This window comes from Nansenia antarctica (assembly GCF_963989245.1).
Source record: "Nansenia antarctica genome assembly, chromosome: 17".
In the NCBI taxonomy this organism is placed as follows: Eukaryota; Metazoa; Chordata; class Actinopteri; order Argentiniformes; family Microstomatidae; genus Nansenia; species Nansenia antarctica.
In genome coordinates this window covers 25,226,571-25,243,866 of record NC_137687.1, presented here as the reverse complement: position 1 = coordinate 25,243,866, position 17,296 = coordinate 25,226,571, and the positions used below count along the sequence as shown (strand labels likewise).

Genomic DNA, 17,296 nt, shown 5'->3' with positions numbered 1-17,296 from the left:
ACACGTACAGGAAATACACACACACCCACCCAGTAACACACACACCCAGTAACATACAGACACACACACAGTAACATACACACACATGCCGAGTAATATACACACACACACACACCAAGTGAATAACACTCTCACACACAGACAGACAGACAGACAGAGTAACATGTGTGGTGTATCCAGTGTTGGTGACAGCCAACTCAGCTATGAGTTTGTGATTTGGTTCTGTTGGCTGTTGTACTCGTGTGTGTGTGTGTGTGTGTGTGTGTGTGTGTATGTTTCCAGGTGACGAGGTGTCTGCCCATTATGACCCCATGATCGCTAAGCTGGTGGTGTGGGGCGAGGACCGCTCTGCCGCCCTGAAGAAGCTCAGATACAACCTACGACAGTACAACGTAAGAACGCCTGTGTGCGTGTGTGTGCGCGTGTGTGTAGAAAACCAAGAGAAAACCAAGAGAAAGATAATGGTCCTAAACCAGGGGTCTCCTTGTGGCTTTGACAAAACATTCTGCTGTCATGAGTCTCCCTAGCTATGGATTCCAAATCCCAAAAAAGAAAAGTTGTGGAGGAAAATAGTTAATTTAACACTACAACAGCCGTGCCTATTTTACCTACTAGTAGAGCCGCCTTGGGGGTCAAATAGACCCCCTTTTTAGAATGTACATCTGCTATTTACACACCGAGAAAACAAACTTTTTTAGCCTGCTTCCTACACAGAAAAACTGCAAAACAGCTTTATACTATCTTATCCTGATGTGATTTTGAAAATGTAAGGATACTGGGTGGTAGAACGCACATATCTAGGAAAAGTCATGAAAGGAGGGTCCTGAAATTTGATCGAGTGCAAAGATAGAATTTTTTATTTTACTCACAGGCTCTTCTAGTGTTAATTGTGGTGGACAGATGTGTTTCTACTGCCAACGCTGCTGCTTACTCAGGGCTTGACGCTTACCTTTTCCCCAGGTAGCACTGTGCTACCATGTTGAAAAATGTAGTAGCACACCAAGAATTTCAGTAGCACAATGAAAATTGCGCAATTTTCGTCAACAACGACAACAAATTATCATAATCATAACATAACATCCAGCTGCACAACAGCGGAGAGAAATGCGCTACAGAGAGTCGTGAGAACAGCACAGAAGATCACCGGCGCCCCCCTCCCCTCTCTGGAAGAGCTGTACAACACACGTTGTCTCAGGAAGGCCTCCAAGATCTCCAGGGACCCGACCCACCCTGGGTACGAACACTTTACCAGGCTGCCCTCGAAAAGGCGGTTCAGGACCCTGGCCGCAAGGACAAACAGACTGAAGAACAGCTTCTACCACAGGGCCGTCCAGGCCCTGAACACAGCAAAGACCTAAGTTCTGGGCCCTGGACAGTCTGGACGGATTGATGGCAGCTGCTGGACTGAAAAAATCAGGTGTAGTGCTGAGGCACAAACATGTACATTTCAAGCCTGCAAACTGTGACACTTTAAATAAATGTGAAATAATACTATTGTGCAATATGACAAGACAACCCTAGTCGTCTATCTGTACAGTATAGTACAGTGGATAGTGTACATAGCCTTTATTTATGTAAACCAGCTCCTTCCCTTCTTGTGATTTTTTTATTTTTAATTTTTTTCCCCTTTCCTAACACCAGGGGAGCCACCCCTCCTAAATTTCGTTGTTTGGTACCTGTACTGTAGCAATGACAATAAAGTCCATTCATTCATATCAAAATGATCATAACCGGCTCTTAGCCGTAATAAAAATGGAGACTCACACAATGTAAAGGGGAAGTAAGAATATTAATTTCAGTTGGCCCACGGTTCGGTATGAACCTCGGTTTTTGGGTCGCGGCTCGTGTTTTTTTTTGTTTTTTTTAAATGCTACTATTTATTTACAAACTGTTACTTTATTTTGCTTATACTTATGGAAATTTAACATTTAGACACATTCCAGAATATGACTGGTAAATTGTATAATATAAATATATATAAACAAAAAACACTTTCAAATGTAAAAAAATTACATAAACACTTTCAAATGTGACGTGTTGTGGATTGGAACTACGGATCATAAGCTTTCAAATGATGTGTCATACATTGAAATCCGAAAAAATATGAAGTTAGAGTCATTTGAATGTTGTTAGACGTCAGGCACATATAGGGTTAACCTCTTTGTAATGAAACCGGAAGCAAACGCTGCTAGCAGCTAGCGGCTAACAAAACACAGCGCTACGAACTATGAGAGCTGTATCCCATATACCCATTATGCGCATTTTAAGCACATATAGGACTCGCGTGAAGCATTTCTGCGACATGCGTTTCTGTTCAGTTTTCATTCCCTCATCGCTTATACACATAAGTTTGACTGCGCATGACAGTAGTTCAGCAGTCTTTTAGTCGCACTGGTGCGATTGAATGTATTTCCAAGTCGCACAGAAATATATTCACTCGCAAATGCGACCAAAACAGTCGCACTGTCGAGCCCTGCTGGTCTGCTGATCTGCAGGAGAGAAATGAGCAAACAACAACAACAAATTATATTGAAAGACATTCCATTTACATTTTTGGCATTTAGCAGACGCCTTATTCCAAAGCGACTTACAATCAATACATTTGACTAAGCAAGTGAATCATCAATCCACCAGTCGTAGCAGGAAGAGTAATCCAGCTCAGGCCCGGGGCCATTGGCAGTCTCTGTGATAGAAGGAAAAGTCTTCTTCTATCACCTTCTTCTAAACCTAGACTTTTTAAAATTTAAGACACTGGAGAAACAGAGAAACAGTACAAGGGGGGCAATAGAAGTTTTAGGGGACAGTAAAGGGGAAAAGCGGGTGTCTCAGGAGACGCAGTGCTGGGGGGCAGTAGAAGTCTCTGGAGGAGCAGTTAAGGTGTAACCTGAAGAGATGGGTCTTCAGATGGGTAGTGAAGAAGATGGGTAGTGACATTTCCAGAACAAGCACAGAGCCTTTGCTGAAAAGTATCCGTCTGGGGCAGGGCTGGACTGGGACAAAAATTAGGCCCTGGCATTTTTGGCCCAGACAGGCCCACCCCAATCGGTCGGACCACACCCACCAGCACAAAAATACTTGCCTTATATACTCGTCTTATTTACTGTGCTGTACAGTCATATGACACACTGTAGTATTCCCCCAAACCACTACAAAGACGACTACATACAGTAAGCAATGGTACCAGTGCAAGTAGACCAGTGTACTCAGTGATCAGATTCCAGAGCGAATTTACGAACGCAGCCTTGTTGTTCTAGATTTTTTTTTCCATTATCAACCTATCATTGCGCTTTAGAGTAAAACAAAGCACGCAACTGTCCCGTCTATCTTTTCATGGCAACTCTACATTGTGATTTACAAGGGATATTAACTAATATTAAGTAATATTATTACTTGGTTACATTTTGCAATTGATCCGCGGTACACATGCGTGCCGAACCGTGGGGGGCGATCCGTTACACCCCTAACAGCTACCTATATTTTCCTTACCGGGTCAACGGTTACAGGCTGACTCGGCCCCGCTTCTTCTGTATCCTCTCTATCCTCTGTATCTGTACCCTGCTCCCGCTCCTCCCTGCTAGCCTCCTCTTCAACCTGTTGCTGTTGCTGCTGTGGTAAACTTGAGGGTGCAGCAAACATGTCCCTAATGTTTACACATTTGGCAGCATCTGCCTCGAGTTTCTTTTTGTTTTTCTCCCTAAGTTTTTCCCAGCCTCCCTTCCGTTTTAGTGTGCTTTTGCGCTCCATCTCTCTCAGTATCTATCTAGTAACTATCCAGGCTAACTAAATTGATTTTGCCGGCAGGCTCGGCCCAAAACTACCGCGAAACTGAGACGGAGGTCTGGTGCTGCGTGCGTGCGTGACCCCTGACCCCCCCCCCTTCTCTCTGTTGATTGGGCCAGCCCAGTGTCTGTATAGAAAATTGGCCAATGGGCCGCTGTCCCTGATTTATGGGCCGTTCAATGGCAGCTTTCGATTTATGGGCCGTTCGATGGTAGCTTTCGGCCGGGGCGGCTGGTAAAAAAAAAAAAAAGAACTTGTATTTTATTTTTTTATTTTGCCGGTCGGCTCGGCCCAAAACTGCCGCGGCCCACCGGGCAAATGCCCGGTATGCCAGATGGCCAGTCCAGCCCTGGTCTGGGGAGAGAAAGAGAGAGATGTCAGAACAGTTGAGGAAAGCAGAGCAGAGCAGATGTACTGTTAAGAACAGGGTCAAACCTCCAAACTCCACTACTGCTGCTCAGTAGCCAGCTAGCTCCATCCTGCCCTCTGATAAACTAGGCTTAAGACATATTTCTTACACCTATCGAATCATTTTTAGATCTCCAAAAGTGCATAGGGTGTAGAGGGGCTAGGTGTTGATATGGGATAAGGAGTGACGGGGTTCCCGCACTGGTCTTAAAAAGCCTTAAAGTCTAAAATCCATCAATCCAATTCATAAGGCCCAAAAAGGTCCTGAATTTCAGTTATTCGGTCTAAAAATCAGGTGCTAGGTCTTAAAAAACGAGATCTTGCAAGGATCGTGGAAATTAATCAAGCTGGAACCAAAAAAATGCCAATTTGCTTCCTCGTCTGTACGGCAGTGAAATCCCTAATTTCATCAGCTCGAGGATGACAAAAAGCTATCATATGGTGTCGCGAATAGGTCTAAAATCATATCCAAAGAGGTGTAAAAAAGGTCTTAAATGGTCTTAAATTTGAATTGTAGGAACCCTGAGTGACCCTCTTCTCCCCTCCTCTCCCCTCCCTCCTTTCCCCCCCTCTCCTCCTCTTTCCTCCCCTCCCCTCCCCTCCTTTCCTCCTCTCCCCTCCCCTCCTTTCCACCCCTCTCCTCCCCTCCCCTCCCCTCCTCTCCCCCCCTCTCCTTTCCTCAGATCGTAGGTCTGCACACCAACATAGACTTCCTGCTCAGTCTGTCCGGCCACCCAGAGTTTGAGGCCGGGAACGTGACGACCAGCTTCATCCCTCAGCACTACGCATCGCTGTTCCCCGCCCGCCAGCCTCCGTCCCGGGCCACGGTGTGCCAGGCCGCCCTGGGGCTCCTCCTCAGAGAGAGAGACAACACCAGGGCCTTCACACAACTGTCCAACGGTGGGGAGAGATTGGTGCTACATTTATACATGTATATTTGATAATGTTATAATAATAATAATAATAATAATAATAATAATAATAATAATGTCTTTTGAGAGAATGTTTGATGGAGGAGAGCTTGTTATGGAATCTTATCTGATGTAACTTATCCAGAGACAATAGACGTTGTCCCATTAATTGGATTTGGTAAATGAATACATGAATAATTAATGAGTAGATTAGAGGAGAGCACAGGGCTCTACACAGGTGGGTTTGTTCTAAGTCGCTTTGGGAAAAGGATTAATTAATGGATGAACTCCTTATTTTAATGTGATCTCAGGGACCTGGGGCATCATTTATAAAAACTTACTTGAACGTCATCTTTGACTTGCACGTAAGCACATTTTCCTAAATGGACGTAAGCATTATTTATAAAACGGGCTGCGCTTGTTTAAAATTGCGTACGTACTGCCGTCTATAAATACCAAATATACTTAAAATTGATCTCAGGCGAATGAGCTTTGTATTTATGCCCTGTGATAGCGGCTTCAATAGGCTTGGTTGAGGTGTTGTGCAGCACCTTTGACGAGTTCACACGATGGTAGACGAAAGAAGAAAAACTTTACTGAGGAGGAGATCGACTGTCTTTTATCAGAAATAGACGCGCGGTCGCAAACGCTCGCCCCCGAATTCCCCCGATCACATCAGGCAGGATGCAGCTGAAGGAGGGCTGGGATATACCCGACCGCCTTTATCACGCCTCAATTTAGAATGATTACACCATACAATAACCTAATGGCATATAAAGGAAGACTGAAATACAGTCATAAACATCCGTTCCTTTTAAATCTTGAATTAAACTCATTTTCTCGGCTGATCTGACAACATCGTTAATTTTATTATGAGCCACTTTAACTTTGCATGAATTACAGTAGGCAGTGCGGCTCACATGCCTGTAATAACTCTGCATAACCAGTAGGTAATGTGCGTACGTCAAGTCAGGACCTGACGTAGAGCTATGATCGTTTCCACGGTCAAATTGACTCACGTTGACGTTGTATAAATCACTACTTTGACGTGGTTTTCTACGTACGTAAAACGGGTAAGATCAAATTTGATCCAAAGTACTTTCTATAAATGAGGCCCCTGATGATGATGATGGTCATGGTTATGATGATGATGATGATGATGATGATGATGATGATGTTGATGGTCATGGTTATGATGATGGTGATGGTGATGATGCTGTTGCTGTGTGTACAGTAGTTGACTCTAAGCATGCTGTTGTCTCTCCTGTCTCCAGACCCCTTCTCCCCGTTTGGGTCCAGCAGTGGCCGGAGGTTCAACGTCCTCCAGGCCAGGACCATGACTCTGCAGCTGGGGGACAAGAGTGAGTGGACACACCTCCATGGCCCACGTTGATGATGTCACACTTTGGTTCCACTCCAGCACTAACACAACTGGTTTGGAACTTAATAGCATAATAGTCTCTGGATTCGGCAAGCCACACACACAGAACATACACACACACACCGAGAACAGACACAAAGAGCAGACACACACACAGAACAGACACACACATAGAGAACGGACACACACACACACACACACACACACACACACACACACAGAACATACACACACATAGAGAACAGACACACACACAGAGAACAGACACAGAGAACAGACACACACACAGAGAACAGACACACACACAGAGAACAGACACACACACAGAGAACAGACACACACACAGAGAGCAGACACACACACACACAGAGAACACACACACACACACAGAGAACACACACACACACAGAGAACAGACACACACACAGAGAACAGACACACACACACAGAACAGACACACACACACAGAGAACACACACACACATACAGAACAGACACACACACAGAGAACAGACACACACACACAGAACAGACACACACACAGAGAACAGACACACAGAGAACAGACACACACACACAGAACAGACACACACACACACAGAACAGACACACACACACAGAGAACAGACACACACACAGAACAGACACACACACACACAGAACAGACACACACACATAGAGAACAGACACACACACACACAGAACAGACACACACACATAGAGAACAGACACACACACAGTAAATGGACAGCGGGCGATACCATCTTCCTAATGAGTCGTTAAATAATTAAAGTCTCATTAGTTATAAATGTGTTCTCCTCGCTATTAATATAGCTATAACCAGACGTCATTAAGACATTTCACTCTCGCCCTCATAATTCTCCATAAGAGAGAAAAGGAGAAGAGAGAGAGAAGGGTAGAAGAGAGAGAGAAAGAGAGAGAAAGAGAGAGAGAGAGAAAGAGAGAGAGAGAGAGAGAGAGAAAGAGAGAGAGAGAGAGAGAGAGAGAGAGAGAAAGAGAGAGAGGTAGAAGAGCGAGAAAGAGAGAAAGAGAGAGAGAGAGAGGTAGAAGAGAGAGAGAGAGAGAGAAAGAGAGAGAGAGAGAGAGGTAGAAGAGAGAGAGAGAAAGAGAGAGAGAGAGGTAGGAGAGAGAGAGAGAGAGAAAGAGAGAGAGAGAGAAAGAGAAAGAGAGAGAGAGGTAGAAGAGAGAGAGAGAAAGAGAGAGGTAGAAGAGAGAGAGGGGTAGAAGAGAGAGAGAAAGAGAGAGAGAGAGAGAAAGAGAAAGAGAGAGAGAGAAAGAGAGAGAGAGAGAGAGAGGTAGAAGAGAGAGAAAGAGAGAAAGAGAGAAAGAGAGAGAGAGAGAGGTAGAAGAGAGAGAGAGAGAGAGAGAAAGAGAGAGAGAGAGAGGTAGAAGAGAGAGAGAGAAAGAGAGAGAGAGGTAGGAGAGAGAGAGAGAGAGAGAGAGAAAGAGAAAGAGAGAGAGAAAGAGAGAGAGAGAAAGGTAGAGAGAGAGAGAGAGAGAGAAAGGTAGAGAGTTGGAGAGAGAAGTATATTTAAGCAATAGCTCACGACAGGCCGTGGTATATGCTTATTATATCACAGCTAAGGGGCGTTGTTCGGCCCGACGCGAAGCGGAGGGACGGCAACCCCCTTAGCTGTGATATAATAAGCATATACCACTGGCCTGAAGTGAGCTATTGCTTTTATAAAACGGTTACCAACACTGTCAATATGAATTAGAAAAGCACACTCAAATTCAAATAGTTTTTATTCGTAATTAATCATCTTAAATAGTTCCCCTCAAATAAAATAGTTCCTCTTATTGCAGTTGGTCGCTAAGCAACAACACTAACATTCTTTTTCATTAACCTCGGCTACTAGCATTGTAGATTTCATAGGAATTTAGCATTTATTTACACATTTTCATTATTTGCATCTATTTATTTACATTAATTTGGATGTCTCCGTTGATTGTACACCCACTAAAAAACTGTCAACGCGCGGCTGTAGTGGACGCAGGCAGGGCACTCCGAAAACGTCTCGACACATTTTCAAACAGGCTTTATTTTGATAAACAGACCACATATTGGGAATCTACATGGTTACTTTGGGTAGGATTTTTATTTGTATTTATTTTTAAGTTGATAAAATGTCCTTGAGATTGAATTAAAAGTCTGTTATATTTGGAATGTTGACCGTGAAACAGGCGTATTCATTTCGAACTGTGATGAGGCTCTACTAATCGTAGCTGTGGTATACGCTCAATATACCACGGCTATGAACCAATCAGATTGCTTGATTTCACCCATCCGTTTTATAAAATAGATTCAGACGTGTAACCCTGTGTGTTTGTGTGTGGCTGTGTAACCCTGTGTGTTTGTGTGTGGCTGTGTAACCCTGTGTGTGTGTGTGGTTGTGTAACCCTGTGTGTGTGTGGTTGTGTAACCCTGTGTGTGTGTGTGTGGTTGTGTAACCCTGTGTGTGTGTGTGGTTGTGTAACCCTGTGTGTGTGTGTGGTTGTGTAACCCTGTGTGTGTGTGTGTGTGGTTGTGTAACCCTGTGTGTGTGTGTGGCTGTGTAACCCTGTGTGTGTGTGTGGCTGTGTAACCCTGTGTGTTTGTGTGTGGCTGTGTAACCCTGTGTGTGTGTGTGTGTGGCTGTGTAACCCTGTGTGTGTGTGTGGCTGTGTAACCCTGTGTGTGTGTGTGGTTGTGTAACCCTGTGTGTGTGTGGCTGTGTAACCCTGTGTGTGTGTGTGGCTGTGTAACCCTGTGTGTGTGGCTGTGTAACCCTGTGTGTGTGTGGCTGTGTAACCCTGTGTGTGTGGCTGTGTAACCCTGTGTGTGTGGCTGTGTAACCCTGTGTGTGTGTGTGTGTGTGTGTGTGTGGCTGTGTAACCCTGTGTGTGTGTGTGGTTGTGTAACCCTGTGTGTGTGTGTGGTTGTGTTCCTACAGAGGTGGAGGTAGTGGTGACATACAGCCCTGACGGCACCTACAGCATGGAGGTAGGTCTGCACTGGGTCTGCACTGGGCCACGGGGGAATGGCTCAATAAATGTGTGTGTGTGTGTGTGTAAGGTATTCCATGTGTACTAACAGGGTTCCCGCGCTGGTCTTAAAAAGCCTTAAAAGCTAAAATCCAGCAATCCGATTTATAAGGCCTAAAAAGGTCCCAAATTCCAGTTATTCTGTCTAAAAATGAGGTGCTAGGTGTTATAAATGAGATCCTACAAGGAAATCAGTCCGACCACATCTATTTACCCTCGAAATGAATAAAGCTGGAACCAGAAAAATGCCAATTCACTTCCTTTTTTGTCTGCATGGCAGTGAAATCCCTAATTTCATCACCTCAAGGATGACGAAAAGCTATCATATGGTGTTGCGAATAGGTCTAAAATTCGATTCAAAGAGGTCTAAAAAGATCTTAAATTGGACTTGTTGAAACTTGTAGGAACCCTGATTAACCTTCCTCTGATCCCTGGTCAGGTTGGGGGGGAGGTGTTGGTGGTGTTGGTGGTGTGTTATTAACCTTCTGATCCCTGGTCAGGTTGAGGGGGAGGTGTTTGTGGTGTCGGGGGAGATTGAGACTGAAGGCCACGCCTCCTTCCTCCACTGCACCGTCAACGGGGTCAAGTCCCGCCCCAAACTGGTCGTCATCGACAACACGGTCCACCTCTTCTCTATGGTGCGTCCCAACTCTCTAGAACCTACTCCTCTCTACTCTACACACGGTGTTCTAGACCACTCACATAGGACAGGTCCTCTAACCTCCTCCTCCTCTTCCTCCCTCCTTCTTCCCCCCCTCTCTTCCTCCCTCCTTCTCTCACCCCTCTCCTCCCTCCTTCTCTCCTCCCCCCCCGCCCCCCCCCCCCCTCCAGGAGGGCAGTGCGGAGGTCAGTGTTCCGGTACCTAAGTACCTGGCTGCGGTCAGCGGCTCGGCGGCCGAGGGAGGGGCTCTGGCTCCCATGACTGGCACCATCGAGAAGGTAACTATGACGACGGGACCCATGGCAACTGCAAAGTACCGCCCCAGTCTATCAGTGATCATTAGAGGGTTTTTTTTTTCTGGAAGGTCGATTGTTAAATTGAAAGTGCTTCTGGGAAAAATACAAGGAAGATAATTCCAGTCTCTGATCTGACAGTGTGACATCCATGACTCTCTCTCTCTCTCTCTCTCTCTCTCTCTGTCAAACTCTTTCTCTCTGTCTGTCTGCCTGCCTGTCTGTTTCTCTGTCTGTCTCTCTCTCTCTCTCTGTCTCTCTCTCTCTGTGTGTCTGTCTGTCTGTCTCTTTCTCGCTCTCTCTCTCTGTCTGTCTGTCTGTCTCAGGTGATGGTGAAGGTAGGAGACACAGTGCAGGCGGGAGACCCCCTGATGGTCATGAACGCTATGAAGATGGAGGTGAGCCTTATATCCCACCTCCACTCAGTCACTCACTCACTCTCACTTTCACTCACTCACTCTCACACACACACACAGTCACACACTCACTCTCTCTCTCATTCTCACACACTCACTTTCTCTCACTCACTCACTCACCCTCCATCTCTCTCTCTCTCTCTCTCTCTCTCTCTCTCTCTCTCTCTCTCTCTCTCTCTCTCTCTCTCTCTCTCTCTCTCTCTCTCTCTCTCTCTCTCTCTCTCTCTCTCTTACACACACTAACTGCCTCCTCTTCCTCATGTCTGCAGCACACCATCCGAGCTTCCAAGTCAGGCGTCATCAAGAAGGTGTTCTTCATCGAGGGCTCGCTGGCCAACCGCCACGCCCCCCTGGTGGAGCTGGAGGAAGAGGAGGAGGAGGAGGCGGCGGCCAGCCAGGAATAACCTTATCTTCATCCTCCTCTCGTGTGTGTGTGAGAGAGAGAGAGAGTGAGTGTGTGAGAGAATGGGAGAGAGCTCTCAAACTAGCGGTAGCAGCAGCCGCAGTCATAGGAGACATGGTGAATTCAACTGTCGACCAGAGGAGAGGCTGGTGGAGGTAGAAATCGGAGGACAGGCTCGTCGCAATGCTCGGAAACAGAACGAGGAACGGTACGGACACCCGTTTTGATACCAGTCCTTCTGATCCCATTCCTCATTCCGTCCCGTGCTTTTTACAGTGAGCCCGTCCTCCAATTTCTACCTCCGCCAGCCTCCCTCCCCTGGCTGAGATGGACCATGAGGTGTTTCCTTAAGTAGGCCACTGCTGTGCCATCCTATGGGGACACACTACCCATCTACCCTACGCACTATCTACCAGGATCACACTGACTGTACCGCTGCCTTCAGATCCCAGGAAAATGGCTGAACAAAAAAAAGTAGATTTCTAACCCTAAGTTTCTGATTGGGGTGTGTCACGCAGTAAACGTAGAGATCTGGATTTTTGTATTCCTACTCTTTTTTTGTCTCCTGTACGCCTTCTTCTCTTCAGAGTGTTCTCGCTGCCTTCTCCTTCTCATCCTGTCTGGAACCCCTGTACGGTTCAGCTCTTCTTCCTTTCCCATGATCCTCCTCTTTCCTCATCTCGTCCTCTCATGAGTCTTGTTGCCCGTAGCTGTTTTAACACTAGAACGGCCGTGCCTTTTTACCTACTATAAGAGCCCTCTTTTTCAATGCTCAAGCTGCTATTTACACACATCGACCACTAGTTGGCCGCTTGTAAATTAGCCTGCTTCCTACACAGAAAAAAACGGCAAAATATCTTTATACTAGCTTATCCTGATGTGATTTTGAAAATGTAAGGATACTGGGTGGTAGAACGCACATATCTAGTTAGTCATGAAAGGAGGGTCCTGAAATTTGATCGAGTGCAAAGACATAACACTTTTTTTGTTTTACTCACAGGGCTCAAATGACCCCTCATGGCTGTTCTAGTGTTAAGATCTAGGGAGCGTTCCTGACGCATAATCTCTGTACAAACCTGAGCAGATCTGTGTCAAATAGGCGTATTATATATATATATATTTAGATATGTGATTCCTGCAGTGTTAAACACTTCTTCCATAATTGTAGATAATCTGATGACCTGCCAGTCTGTACAGAACGTGTGCGTCTCTGAACGCAGCCCCGAGTTCACTGCGGTTCCACTGTGACGCTCAACACAGATGGACCATATCAGATCACCTTGTTTGAGTTAAGGGCGGTGCACACCCTGTGATTAGGTGTGTGTGTGTGTATATCTGACTGTGTAAAGCACACACACACCCCCCCCTCCTGACGTGTGTAGTGATCGACTGTACTAACCTGTGTTTTGATGATGTCACTCATACCGTAGATTCTAGAACACCCATAATGTTTAATAGTTGTGTGTTTCCTTCTGATTTATGCAGATTTGTCAAAATGACTTTTTCTAAAAGGACACCAGTGATCAGATACTGTAATAAACCTTTTTCTCTAAGTGCCTCGTTTGTCTTTCTTGAATTGTATGGTGTTAGGTGTGTGTGTGTGTGTGTGCGTGTGCGTGTGTGTATAATGTGTCTGTCAGACTACACAGAACTAGAACAAGCCAGTTGCATAAACGTAGTTTAGACGTATTAGACTGCTCTATGGGCCTAGATGGGTCTTATTTTAGTTCAGGGTTCCTACAAGTTTCAACAAGTCAAATTTAAGACCTTTTTAGACCTTTTTTAGACCTCTTTGAATCGAATTTTAGACCTATCCGCGACATCATATCCATCCTCGAGGTGATGATTAGGGATTAGGGATTTCACTGCCATACAGACAAAAAAGGAAGCGAATTGGCATTTGTTTGGTTCCAGCTCGATTAATTTCCGCATAAATAGATGTGGTCGGACTGATTTCCTTGCAGGATCTCATTAAGACTTAACACCTAATTTTTAGACCGAATAACTGACATTTGAGACCTTTTTAGGCCCTATAAACTGGATTGCTGGATTTTAGACTTAAAGCCTTTTTAAGACCAGCACCAAATTAGTCTAATTTTGGTAAGCCAATTGCATAAACATTAAGAGTGACCTACATAAACCCCAACATGTTAGACTGCCTACCACCTGAAATTAGACGTCTTTCCTACGTCTGAATACCAGTTAGACACAAGTCGAAGTCTGGGTCTGTCTTTATGCAACTGGCCCCAGGTACCATACTATTAACACATGAATGAAACTGTCACAATCTCACACAGAAATATTATTTAGAAACGTATTTATTCCGTAAATAGAATTGTCTTGATAAACATCATCAGCATTTAATGAAACAGTTTGACTGACAGGAGAGAACAGTAACAGAACCTCTTTCAATAATGAGCATAAGAAAAGTAATCAGTCAGGAGACTAGAAGATGAGGGAGGGACATTATCAGAGGGGGAGGGGAGGGGGAGGGGGACTTTTATTGCCAATTAAAACACTTCAGAGAGCTCTGGATACATTCAAACATTTCCCAAAACTGTCCTTTGTATAGTACCGTGTAACACCCGTTCTCCTTGAACTGACTTATTGACAGACATCATATGAGAGACACAAACTTCAGATAATATAATATTTAAAATAATAAACTAGACCTGTCGAAGATAGAAAGGGAGGAAAAATAAGTACTGCAATAATAAATATACACTTCCTTGTCGTCGTGTGACATACCGATGACCCAGGGGAGGCTGGCGGAGGTAGAAATCGGAGGACGGGCTCATTGTGATACATGGAATGGCACACACGTATTAGATACCTTACCCCATTCCGTTCCCTGCATCACAATGGGCCCGTCCTCCGATGTCTACCTCCACCAGCCTCCCCTATGGTGACCATTACCAATAATAGTGCTGGATAGAGATGTCAAACTGTCGGTACCACGCGAAATAACGTTATCTAGCTCCCAATGATTTCTCGATGAATACGTGTCTCTCCCATGTGACCTAAAGTGTCTGCCGTGTTCAGTTGCTGTGAGGTTACTGTAACAACTTTTTAAAAATATCAGAACCATCATCGCTAAATAAACCCTCCGACATTCTGTAATGTTGCCCTCGTGTGCTTCGTCTGTGAGAGCTGGCTGGCAGACAGACATCGCGATAGCAAGTTTTAAAACGGTTGTCTCTCAACGACTCTCTAGACTTAACTTCCCAGGTGTTTTACACGATGAACCTGTCCACAAGCAAACCCCCTAGCCCCCGCCTCTTAAGACACTAGACGTGACAGGATTTGACAGGTCTAAGCAAGATGGCAGGAAATCCCCATCTAGCCTTTCAGAGGGCGCGGTGGAGCGACCGCCATCTTGCTTAGACCTGTCCGATCCTTTCAGATCTAGTGTTTAGGGAGACGGGGGTTAGCGTAGGTTGTTTGGGGACAGGGTCCGTGCGTGTGGGCAGAGGGCTCAAAGCCACTGAGGAAAGAGAGATTGTTGTATAAACTGTCAGTCATTGAGTTTCTCTCTCCTCCCTGCCCTAAACCAGCATGATATAGTAATAAATATACACACGCACGCACACACACACACACGCACGCACGCACACATACGCACACATACACACACACACACACACACACATACATACACACATATTAAGTGGTTAGTAACATAACAAAGACACAACAAAAAGTAACATCCCACAGCAACATGGTTCAAATGATTCCAATAGTGACGAGGCAATGATGGAAGGAACATGAAGAACAACAGAAACATGTGAGATTTTAAACGAGACAGAAATGTGCAAGCGGGCCTGTGATGTCATGATCCGGGTGACAGCTAGAGCACAGTGGCTCCGCAAAACATTCGACACCCGTCACGTTCTCCACATGTTGTTGTGTTGTAGACTCAATTTAAAAACGGATTAAAGTGTACGACACTCATAACACTTGTTCTTAACGCGAAGATAATAGTTTGTGTGTGTGATTTTGGAATTAATATCTTCGCAATAGCGTCTCTGATTTGCATAGGAATCAATTCCACACTTGTGTGGATCTGGTCTTCATTACAGCCGGAGCAAATGGAGCAGAACAGAGTAGGAATGCTACCCTGAGGCCCGGGACTCATTTGGAAGCCTTAGTCATTTTGGGGTAGTGTGTGTGTGTGTGTGTGTGTGTGTGTGTGTGGATTGATGACAAAAAAATGTATAAGACAACAAAATGTGGAAACGGTGGAGAGGTGTGAATACTTTCCAAACCCACTGTATATGATTGATTGGTTGATTTGTGTCACTGTGAGCTCCTTATAGGGACATCCTCTGACATTCTCCTGTCATGCACGTGTCGTACCTTAAACACTCTACTTGTGCTCATGCACCTGGGTTAAAAAGGCACCTCTGGGCCAGTTTTCCAAACAAAAGCGCTCCCCCCCCCCCCCCGAAAAAAAAAGAAAGCTTTTTCACGTTTTCATACCTTGAAAAATCAGGTACAGCATAACAAGAGGGATATGGCTTGATTCATTAAAGGCCCATCTTGTTTTGCTTTTCCTCAGGAAAGATGGTGGAACCTCCATAACAGTCATGTGGTGAGAGCAGCTCTACTGACCTACAGGCGGGGAAACAAAATAAACTAACGTTTCTGTTTTCTGTTTCCTCCCCAACTGGAGGTCTTTATACAGATACATCCTTCAGTCTTTGGTACAACGGGTCAGTCTGTTCCCTTTGCTTGTGGGAGCTGGAGGCGGACGCAGAGAACACACAGCCCCCCCCCCCCCCGGCCTCACATTCTTCTTTAGGGACAGCCTGACTGTCTTACCGTGCCGTGCCTGGGCTGGCCTGGGCTGGCCTGGGCTGGGCTGGCCTGGGCTGGCCTGGGCTGGCCTGGCGGGGGTGGGGTGGTGTTGGGAGGCTAAACCAGGGGCTAGCGGTTTGGGAGACTGCTCTCTGCCTCTTCTGGGGTAGAGTCTTTCTCTCTCTCTCTCTGTGTGTGTGGAGCAGTTGAGGCAGAGTGATAGCACCGCTCTCTAGCACCTCAGCAATGAGTGACCGCGGTGAGGGGGGGACCAGGTGAGGTGAGGTGAGGTAAGCTGTCTCTGTGTGGAGCAATGGAGGGGAGGGGGGGGGCTACTAGCCTAGCATCTGGGGCTAGCGTTGTAGGCTAGCTTTGTAGCCGAGCATCTGGGGGCTAGCGTTGTAGGCTAGCGGTTTGGGGCTATTGTTGAAGGCTAGCGGTGTAGGCTAGCGTCTGGGCTAGCGTCTAGCTGCCTCAGCAGTGCGTGGCCTCCATGGGAGAGAGCGTCAGGATGCTTCGGTCGTTGTGGTAGAACGGCTCCTCACTCCACGATCTGGAAGTGGCAAGAGGACAGGAATGAGAAGGGGTGTGTGTGTGTGTGTGTGTGTGTGTGTGTGTGTGTGTGTGTGTGTGTGGGTCACTGGTGTGTGTGTGTGTGTGTGTGTGTGGGTCACTGGTGTGTGTGTGTATGTGTGTGGGTCACTGGGTGTGTGTGTGTGTGTGTGTGTGTCACTGGGTGTGTGTGTGTGTGTGTGTGTGTGTGTGGGGAGGGTCACTGGGTGTGTGTGTGTGTGTGTGTGTGTGTGTGTGTGTGTGTGGGTGGGGAGGGTCACTGTGTGTGTGTGTGTGGGTCACTGGGTGTGTGTGTGTGTGTGTGTGTGTGTGTGTGTGTGTGTGGGTCACTGGGTGTGTGTGTGTGTGTGTGTGTGTGTGTGTGTGTGTGGGTCACTGTGTGTGTGTGTGTGTGTGTGTGTGTGTGTGTGTGTGTCACTGGGTGTGTGTGTGGGGAGGGTCACTGGGTGTGTGTGTGTGTGTGTGTGTCAGTGTGTGCGTGCGTGCTTGTGTGGCTCTGTCTCACAACTAAAGCCCAAGTTATACTTCTGCGTCACCTGACCTGACTGCTGCACTACCCTTCTTCCACCTAGAGGGGGCAGCATAAGCGACACAATGAAATGACCATGACAACACTGTTCAAATACTC

At 46.1% G+C, this 17,296-nt stretch overlaps 2 protein-coding genes across 2 annotated transcripts in view; one reads left to right on the top strand and one right to left on the bottom strand.

The window, feature by feature from the left end:
* mccc1 (methylcrotonyl-CoA carboxylase subunit) overlaps nt 1-12,299 on the top strand; it is a 21,711-nt gene extending 9,412 nt beyond the window's left edge. The window contains exons 12-19 of the mRNA XM_080547804.1: nt 283-392; nt 4,872-5,088; nt 6,374-6,460; nt 9,435-9,484; nt 10,026-10,163; nt 10,357-10,464; nt 10,806-10,877; nt 11,165-12,299. Of these exons, the coding sequence (XP_080403930.1) occupies nt 283-392; nt 4,872-5,088; nt 6,374-6,460; nt 9,435-9,484; nt 10,026-10,163; nt 10,357-10,464; nt 10,806-10,877; nt 11,165-11,299 (917 nt within the window). The 3' untranslated portion in view covers nt 11,300-12,299. The remainder of the gene's footprint in view (nt 1-282; nt 393-4,871; nt 5,089-6,373; nt 6,461-9,434; nt 9,485-10,025; nt 10,164-10,356; nt 10,465-10,805; nt 10,878-11,164) is intronic.
* A 4,261-nt stretch (nt 12,300-16,560) lies between these two features.
* atp11b (ATPase phospholipid transporting 11B) overlaps nt 16,561-17,296 on the bottom strand; it is a 56,741-nt gene continuing 56,005 nt past the window's right edge. Inside the window, exon 26 of the mRNA XM_080547414.1 lies at nt 16,561-16,648. Coding sequence (XP_080403540.1) covers nt 16,570-16,648 — 79 coding nt within the window. The 3' untranslated portion in view covers nt 16,561-16,569. The remainder of the gene's footprint in view (nt 16,649-17,296) is intronic.